This window comes from Centruroides sculpturatus, unplaced genomic scaffold (genome assembly GCF_000671375.1).
Source record: "Centruroides sculpturatus isolate CEXI.00-Female unplaced genomic scaffold, Cexi_2.0 scaffold2046, whole genome shotgun sequence".
NCBI lineage: Eukaryota > Metazoa > Arthropoda > Arachnida > Scorpiones > Buthidae > Centruroides > Centruroides sculpturatus.
The window spans coordinates 21,767-31,822 of NW_019386386.1; the positions used below are offsets into that span (position 1 = coordinate 21,767).

The window sequence follows — 10,056 nt, forward strand, 5'->3', positions numbered from 1 at the left end:
CCCGTTACGTGTCTGCTTGCACAGAAGCATGTCGCGATGTGAATCTCCCCATCCAATTCTTACTCGATGACACACATTTCGTGTGTTTTATGTGAGCAGTTCTGTTCGAACAGTTGGAGTAGAGAATATTGTAAGTTACTGCTAGCAAAACAATGCAAAATATGTAATTATTTTCGGTAATCCGGACACTTTTGGTAATCTGACACACATTTGGTCCCATACTTGTCGGATTATCAAGGGACAACTGTATATTTAAATTAAAAACAAAGAAGTTAAAACTATAATATAAGCTTTGTTTAATTTTAGGATGAAGTTAAAAGAAAACTTATTCAATACATAAAACGCTATCCCGAAAAGACACGTGAAATGGGCGAACCAAATCAAACAGGTTCTAATATTACTTGTAATGGAAATTTCATTATTCAGGTAATTAATCTTTTTAATTATTTAATATAACATGACAATTAATAAATTTTTATTATTTTTAAACATAAAATTGATGAATGTAAACATCACAGCAGAGAAAGAGTTAACACGTTAACCGCTATCCAACACGCCGGCGGTTGTAGTAGTTAGGGCTGTTCAGAGCCATACAACCGCTAGCGATCGGAGCCAACTTTATAGATGTGCGCGAGAGGCCACCAGTAGGATGTAAAATAATGTCTTACAAAACCGGGATAATTTAACCTCGAGTGAAACTACATTGGTCATAGCGACGTCAGGTGGTCGGATTGCTCCGTATGGTCCTAATTAGTAAGACCGTTGGCGCATCAGATAGCAGTTAATGTGTTAAATATCGGAATTTCAATAAATGAAAAAACATACGTGTAAAGCTCAATGATAGATACCAGCTGTAGTTAATTCCTAGGGGCAAGCCACGAGGTTCAAAGCAATTCATTATATGAAATGTGGATGTTACAATTGGTAGACAAAGTGTTGTCACATTGGACAAATTCTAGCTCTATAGCCAGGTTATTCTATGAAACAACAAATATATAAACACAGAGGCAGACGAGACGCTTCAATAAGAAGGTCGACTTCGCCTGTAGAAACTGTTTGTTTTGTGAAAGACAGGAGGCAAAGCATTTCTTCTAAATGAAGATTAAATGATTCTACAAAATATTGTAATATATATATATAAACACAATATACTTAATAGATATAATGCTGGTTGTTAGTGAAAGGAAAAGAAAGGAGAGAGACAGTGACAAAGCAGCATAGAACAGTGTTGGCAAATGTGGTCTGGTAGACGAACAAAGATGATATCATTACTGTGGAGTATCAAAATTCCTGTTAGCACCTCTCATATTTCATATATATCTGGCCTGGACCAATCAATGGGATTTCCATGATGACATCTTGGTCTATTCTTTTAGGGTGAGGAACAGATGTGTGTTTATCTATTGCCAATGAAATAGGAAACAGGAAGTGGTAACAGGGATAAACAATGAATGAAAATGGTAAACGGAACAAAGGAATTTTGGGAAGAACAAAGAAAAAATTGGCTGGGAAACCAAAGGAACAAGAAACCAAATAATTATACATAAACACGCCTCTTATAATATTGGATCACAGTCTATTAGTATTAGTATTTGGAATGGAGTGATTTTCTATGTTACTCTCTTCTGTGTACACTACAAATAATATCTAGAAAATTAATTTTTAATGTTTAAAATAAAAATCTAAGAAATTATAATGAAGGCAATCTATAAAGAAATAAGTTAAAGTAGTGTTTCTCCCCAAAAAATTATAGAATGAAGTTAAAGAACAGCTTAATGGACATTTAAGAGAATCATCCTATTCTAATGAGGAAAACAAGTTGCAGAGACAAAACATATCCAAAGAAGATTTTATCATTCAGGTAATGAAATCATATAATTACAGATAGAATTTTTGATTTAACTTGATTTATTAACATGTTTTCTGCCAGTTTATGCAATTTTTCATTATATGAAAGTTACGGGGCTATGTCAACTGGCAGCAAATACGTTAACTACAGACAATTTTTATACTATAAGCTATTTTTCTGGTATAACTGTATTCTGGGAGGATCCATGGTATGGGAGGACCATGCCCTATTTATAATAAATTCTTTCACTGACAGGAGTGTGTTCATTCAACCTTCCTGGGCACGAAACCAAATTGATTTGGGTGTTGGTTGTTTGTTTTGTGTAAATGCCAGTTTATCCTGTTAATCAGGAGACCATCCAGGATTTTTCCCATGACAGGTAGAAGTGTAATTGGTCTGTAGTCTTCTGGCATATTTGGGCACTCACATTTAGGGATTAATTTGATGTTTCCAGCCTTCCAAGCTTTAGTGAAATATCTAATCTTTAGGCACTTGTTATACAAATGAACGAAAGCGATAGGGATTTCATTAAATGCCTCTTTTACCATTCTGGTGTTATCTTATCTAATCCTGGTGCTTTCCTGTTTGGTAGTTTCATTATGGCCCTTTGGACTTCCCAAAAGGAAAAGGGATTGTCAATGTTGATGTTCATATCCCTTGCATTTTCTGTTTGTATTTGTTTATGGTCTTCTGAATCCTCCTCAGGGTTGTCGTTTATGATGTCTGTGTCTAAGATGTTGTGAAAGTTATCGATCATATTGTAATTTTGGTCTTTTTTATTCTTATTTTTAGTTAGTATGCTTGGAATGTTTGCTTTTTTATACCTGTTATAGATGAACTGATAGGGAGTATTCCATAGGCCATTTTTGTTTNCTAAATCAGGCTCTCAAGATTAAAACTAGTATTTTAAAACAAGAAAACATTGACGAACAACAAAATATTTTAGAAAAGATCAGTAAGCTGGGATTTGCTGAAAGATTTAAAAGTAAATTTAATGTTAATGTATTTATTTAAATAAACGAATTATCAGATCTTTTGCTTCGTTTTTTTAAATCTTTTTGTGGCGTTTATTTTAATAGATTTAGGAAAGAAAATTCACGAGGAGACTTTTAACGTGTTAAAGGAAGAATGCCAGAAATTGATAGCAGAGATGATAACAAATGAATTACAAGATCCCGAAGAATTTAAGAAGAAAGCGATTCAAGATGCTTTGAAAAAGTCTGCTGTCGAATTGAAAAAGTATCTCCAAGAATTGCAAAATAAACACGAAATGAATCAGCAGGTGAGTCCGATGTAAGAAGTTTTATTCACCAGCAAAAATTATTGTGACGTCGTAACAATGTCGGGATGCAATTTATAATTATATTTTTAATTTATTTAATTTTAAAATATACGCTCCCGATCTCAAATTACTAATGTCTTGCCCCTGTAAATCATACTTTTCCTGATAACAACGGAGTCGTGCCGGTCATGTACGTTTCCGTTCTGGGGCAATTTTTGAATTAAAATCACATAATTTCCGGTTTATACCGGAAATTTGTATATAATTAATCGGTCCTCCTGTTCCTAAGCTTTCCGTATCTTATGTAACGGTGTTTTATGGATGACCGGCACGACTCAATTCCTAACGGGAAAGTATGATGTACTGTACCGGACAAAACACTATAATACTAATTTGAGGTGGAGAGCATATATTTTAAATTAAATAAATAAAAAATATGATTAAAAATTGTAGCCCGGCACAATAAATAATTGCTCGTTTTTAATATCAATCATTAAACAGAAAAAAATAGCTAAACTTGAGGATAAATTAAAAGAAGAATTTCAACCTAAATTAGAAAGTGAAAGAATTCGAGGTGAAAAATGTTTATCTAAAGCCTTAGAAGAAGCTCAAGAACACTTTCGAGATCATTTAAAAACAGCCATTCAACAAGCCCAAGAAAAAGAAAGGAAGATAGGCGAAGAGAATATCAGAAAAATGAAAAGGTAAATATAAAATACGCGATTTAATCAGTTTAAATTAATTTTTACAAATTTAAATTACAAAAACTTTTTAGAGAGTTCGAAGATAGATTAGATGCGATAAATCACAATTCTTACAACGATAAACAAAAATCTTTAAATAAGCTTCAGAATGTATTGCAGAAAGATATAGACGAAACCGTCAAACAAGTCAAAATGGAAGAAGAGAACAACACGAAATCAGAAGTAAAAAATCGAAGAGAAGAATACGAAAAATATATTAAAATGGAGGAGATGAAAGCCGACAAAGTCAATAAACATATACAGCAATTGGCACAACAATTAAAGCAGACAATTCACATGAAGTCATTAATAGATTCTGAGATAATGAAAGTCAGACAATCGTTATCTCAGTTTATTAAACTGGCTAATAGAACAGAAACGGATCCCGTTTACAAAGCTAAAGTTGGAGAAATCTTGAGATCTGCAAACATGCAATACGTCTAATTCGTTGTTTTTTTCTTTCTTTAAATAAATTCTGAATGCCGTTAAATCACAATAAAGAAATTTAATTTTAATTCAAATCACAATAAATATTTGCACATGCATTCAAAAGATTGAATCTAGATTGATTCTCGTGCAGCTTCTGCCTTCTACAAAATATACAAACAAAATTCATATAAAAGCGACATTCACCAAATGCAGCGCAAATTTACTAATACCGAATTAAAAATTGATTTCATTATATAAAAATTTCTAATCTGCATTTTAAAAATCCTATTCAATAGAAAATTGCGTGCCTACTCAAAAATTAACAGCTGCATTGATTATTGAGCGGAACAAGAGAATTCCAGTTAGAGAAAATCTTTATAGGAAGTACATCGTATGAACATTCAGGAAGACGAAGTTATTCGAAAAGATTCGCTTCTCATAGCATAGTTTTATTTTAGTTTATGAAAATGAGAGTTTCGTCGGTAAGTAAAGTCTATCCCAGTTTAAAATCAAATCACAAAGAACGATACCAAAGAAATTGGAAACCGTTGCTGATCTCCATGATGTTTTGTGGATTAAATTATACAGTAAAACGAATTACTTTGTACGATGTATTCACGATTATTATTAGTATCCTATTTATCATTTATTTCAATTTAACTTATATTCTGTTTATAAAAACGCATTATACAACAGTACTTCTTTTGTCATTCTCATTTTTTCAATTTTCTATAATAGTCAATTTTGCATCTGTAATTCATTTTCATGCTCAGAAGAAGAAAATCAGGAAACTTATCCAAAAGCTTCGCAGATTGAAAGTTTTTCATTTGGAAGATGGATTATATCAAAAATACTTATGGATTAAAGTCATTGTTATTTGGGCATGCTTCATTGTCTATATTATTTTGCCAACTATAACAATAGATACTACTAGATTTATAGCATTGGAATTTAAATTTAATCAAACTATAGAAATCATCATATCAATTTTTTATTTCGTATTTACCTATAGATTTATTGTAATGCCTAATGTTTGGTTGTTTCTATTTTTTATAGTAATTTGTGATGAAATAGAACATACTTTAACTTATTTGTTGAATTCCCTTAGAAACGGGCACGTTTGTTTATCATAAATTCAATCAATGCTAAAAATGTATATGTATATTTTAGAAATTGCTAATAATTTGTCTAATATTTACTCCTTAATGTTATTCGTTTGGAGTGTTTATGTCGGAAGTAATCTTATATTTACATTTTCTGTATTCTTAATTGNTGTTTTGAGAAAGACAGGAGGCAAAGCATTTCTTCTAAATGAAGATTAAATGATTCTACAAAATATTGTTATATATATATATATATAAACACAATATACTTAATAGATATAATGCTGGTTGTTAGTAAAAGAAAAAGAAAGGAGAGAGACAGTGACAAAGCAGCATAGAACAGTGTTGGCAAATGTGGTCTGGTAGACGAACAAAGATGATATCATTACTGTGGAGTATCAAAATTCCTGTTAGCACCTCTCATATTTCATATATATCTGGCCTGGACCAATCAATGGGATTTCCATGATGACATCTTGGTCTATTCTTTTAGGGTGAGGGACAGATATGTGTTTATCTATTGCCAATGAAATAGGAAACAGGAAGTGGTAACAGGGATAAACAATGAATAAAAATGGGAAAGGAAACAAAGGAATTTTGGGAAGAACAAAGAAAAAATTGGCTGGGAAACCAAAGGAACAAGAAACCAAATAATTATACATAAATTTTTCGCCTCTTATAATATTGGATCACAGTCTATTAGTATTAGTATTTGGAATGGAGTGATTTTCTATGTTACTCTCTTCTGTGTACACTACAAATAATATCTAGAAAATTAATTTTTAATGTTTAAAATAAAAATCTAAGAAATTATAATGAAGGCAATCTATAAAGAAATAAGTTAAAGTAGTGTTTCTCCCCAAAAAATTATAGAATGAAGTTAAAGAACAGCTTAATGGACATTTAAGAGAATCATCCTATTCTAATGAGGAAAACAAGTTGCAGAGACAAAACATATCCAAAGAAGATTTTATCATTCAGGTAATGAAATCATATAATTACAGATAGAATTTTTGATTTAACTTGATTTATTAACATGTTTTCTGCCAGTTTATGCAATTTTTCATTATATGAAAGTTACGGGGCTATGTCAACTGGCAGCAAATACGTTAACTACAGACAATTTTTATACTATAAGCTATTTTTCTGGTATAACTGTATTCTGGGAGGATCCATGGTATGGGAGGACCATGCCCTATTTATAATAAATTCTTTCACTGACAGGAGTGTGTTCATTCAACCTTCCTGGGCACGAAACCAAATTGATTTGGGTGTTGGTTGTTTGTTTTGTGTAAATGCCAGTTTATCCTGTTAATCAGGAGACCATCCAGGATTTTTCCCATGACAGGTAGAAGTGTAATTGGTCTGTAGTCTTCTGGCATATTTGGGCACTCACATTTAGGGATTAATTTGATGTTTCCAGCCTTCCAAGCTTTAGTGAAATATCTAATCTTTAGGCACTTGTTATACAAATGAACGAAAGCGATAGGGATTTCATTAAATGCCTCTTTTACCATTCTGGTGTTATCTTATCTAATCCTGGTGCTTTCCTGTTTGGTAGTTTCATTATGGCCCTTTGGACTTCCCAAAAGGAAAAGGGATTGTCAATGTTGATGTTCATATCCCTTGCATTTTCTGTTTGTATTTGTTTATGGTCTTCTGAATCCTCCTCAGGGTTGTCGTTTATGATGTCTGTGTCTAAGATGTTGTGAAAGTTATCGATCATATTGTAATTTTGGTCTTTTTTATTCTTATTTTTAGTTAGTATGCTTGGAATGTTTGCTTTTTTATACCTGTTATAGATGAACTGATAGGGAGTATTCCATAGGCCATTTTTGTTTTCTTTGGAACAAAAGTCTTTCTAGTAAGCTGCTCTCATTTTATTTATTTGTTTTTTGTAGTTTTTAAGCATCTTGTTGTATTCCCGCTTTAGCCTTGTTTTTTTCTTTTTGTCCCTCTCTTTGTAAAGTTTTGTGTGGATTTTGTTTATTTCTTTTTTGTTTTTTGCCAATTCCTCTGTCCACTAGTGTGTCTTTTTGTGGTTTGCAATTTTTTTCATTAGTAGATTTTTTGGCAGCTCCTATAATTGCCGTTGTGACATGCTCCACGTATTGGTCGAGGTTTTGTTGCCAGTTTGCGGGAAGTTATATTCCCTCCAGATATCGGCAAAGGTTTTCGTAAAAAAGGTCCCAATTTATGTGTTTTCGATAGTTTTGTTGTTTATTTTTAAAGTCTAGAGTGTTTTAAATTCTAAAAAATTACTTTTTAACATAACCATTACAGATTTAGTTAGATTCATAACAGGATGACTAGATGGTGTCCAAAGTATTGGGGGCAAATTATCCACAAACACTTATCAAGAGTCTATTTATACTCAGATTTAAATCTCTGAGAAGTACATACATGATCAATAATGAGCATCTACTGGTACTAAAAACATGTAAGGTTATAGTCGAGTAAACATAATTAGCAAATTCTGCTACAGTATTGTAAAATTTTAATAATAATACCACCGAAAGGCAACATTTTTTGTTTCGTATTGAAGAAATGAAAAGCTACATTACAGAAAGGCTACATTTGTATGTTTAATATTTAACAATTAATATTGGTAAGAAGCTATAGAAGCTGTTTATATAGTTTATCATGGCTAGAGTTTGATAACATACTACTACAGTGTTTCTCAAACTTTTTTGTCAGGTGGCGCACTTGAAATTATTAAACAAAATTCACGGCACCCCTATTATTATTATTATTTTGCTTTTTACGGTTAGTAAAGATATGAAGGATGAGAAGACTTTGAAAAAAATAAAAGTTTTTTAAAGTAAGTAAGTTTATTTCTAAACAAAACAAAAGCATTCAAAACAAAAGTTATTAATAGAGAGGTTGCGGCCGACGTTTTCAACGCAAAAACGTGTACGTCGGACGTTCAGCGCCGCTTTCCTAAAGGCCCAGAAGTTTGGCAATGATGTTTGGAATGTCGAGCATGATTCCACTGACTATCCAAACACCATTGTCAAACTTCTAGGCTTATAGGAAAGCGGCGCTGAACGTCCGACGTACACGTTTTCGTGTTGAAAACGTCGGCCGCATCCTCTCTATTATAAAGGTATCTGGTGATAAAACGTGAACTTAATGTGAAGTATGCGCCTGATGGTGTTTGCATATTTCCTTAATATTAGGTCGTGTTTTTGAAAGACATACCCTCATCTCATTTTCAAGGGCCTTTAGTCTTTCTCTCTTCTTTGTTTTAATATTTTAATGTAATAATATCTCTGTGAAGTGTAGAGAATCCCACTTCACAGAGATATGATGTGGAAAATTGTTATCCAAAATGAATTCAGACTCATTTCTAAATGTTTCAATTTTAACGTACGATCGTTACGTATATCAATTAAGTCTTCGGCTTCTGCAAGACTGAACTTATTTCTGATGTTGTCTCTACAAAAGGATTTCGAATCCAGTCGTACAGATCAACTTATATGTCAGGGAAATAATGGTTAATTTTTTCTTCTAACGACGTTAAATGACTGTAAATAAGTTTTTGCAAATCTGTATTGTTATATTTTCCTATGTATTGTTATATTATATTGTTATATTTTCCTACATTGTAACAACGTGAGTTGTTACAATGTTTTCGTTTTCCTTTTTAGCGTATGAAACAAATCCTTTTATAGTTCCAATTATTGAACGGGCGCCATCTGTGCATACACCCACGCAAGATTTCCAAGATAGACCATTTGTATTAAAATATGTGTTCATGATATCAAAAACATCTTTTCCCGTCGTAGTTTTTTCAAATTCCTTGCAGCATAAAAATTCTTCTAAAATTTCATGATCTTTAATAAATCGAGTGAAGGCAAGTAATTGTGCTTTACCACCGATCACTTGACTCATCCAACTGCAAAGTAAATAATTTCGATTTGATTATTTTATTTATAACTGACTTTTCAATATCAACTGATAGATCACTAATACGTCTACTCGTAGTGTCATTTGACAAAGGAATCTTTTTTATTTCTTCTTTTGCTTCAGCACCAAAAATTGTTCTCACAATTGCTGTATAGGCCGGGCGAATCAAAGTTTCACCAATAGTATGAGGCTTCATTTCTCTGGCGATTATTTCTGCGACTAAATAACTGTCTTCTTGAACACGGTCAGCAATTGTATATTTTTTTTTTTTTACAAAACTTTTACTTTGTTTTTCTTGTAATTTTATCAGATCTTTGAAATATTCAAGAGGTTTCTTAGACAAGTGATCATGTTTTGTGGAGAAGTGTCGCAATAGTTTACTGGGAACCATAGCTTCATTTGATAAAACAAAACCACACACAATACATTTTGGTCTGGGAATTAATTTATCACCACAGCAGGTAAATCCCATTTTTAGGTAATTTTCTTGATATAAGCGAGTTTTTACATTTTTTTTAATGCAACATTTTTACGAGAACTTATTGTTTCTGTTTCTTTTGTTTCAATAGTGCTTGTTTGTTGCTCAACGTTAAAAATAGTCAAATCTTCACTAATAGAGCTCTCAATTTTTGATGATTTACTAGTGCTAATTGATTCCTTAGCTTTGCTACCAGTAACCACTTCTTGATCATTAGAATCTTCACGTTTTCTTTTTTTAATGAAAAAATTATTCGTGATATT

At 32.1% G+C, this 10,056-nt stretch overlaps 2 protein-coding genes across 2 annotated transcripts; one reads left to right on the forward strand and one right to left on the reverse strand.

Annotated features, from left to right (window-relative positions):
* Positions 1-1,805: 1,805 nt before the first annotated feature.
* Positions 1,806-4,389, forward strand: LOC111614774 (uncharacterized protein KIAA1211 homolog). The gene is made up of 5 exons (XM_023356138.1): positions 1,806-1,861; positions 2,695-2,834; positions 2,929-3,131; positions 3,633-3,835; positions 3,907-4,389. Exons 1-5 carry the CDS (start codon positions 1,806-1,808, stop codon positions 4,316-4,318), a joined length of 1,014 nt encoding a protein of 337 aa, XP_023211906.1. The 3' UTR covers positions 4,319-4,389.
* A 4,617-nt stretch (positions 4,390-9,006) lies between these two features.
* Positions 9,007-9,787, reverse strand: LOC111614775 (protein ZBED8-like). Its single transcript, XM_023356139.1, has 3 exons — positions 9,601-9,787; positions 9,351-9,549; positions 9,007-9,304 (listed from the first exon to the last, which is right to left on the reverse strand). Exons 1-3 carry the CDS (start codon positions 9,785-9,787, stop codon positions 9,007-9,009), a joined length of 684 nt encoding a protein of 227 aa, XP_023211907.1.
* Positions 9,788-10,056: the final 269 nt, after the last annotated feature.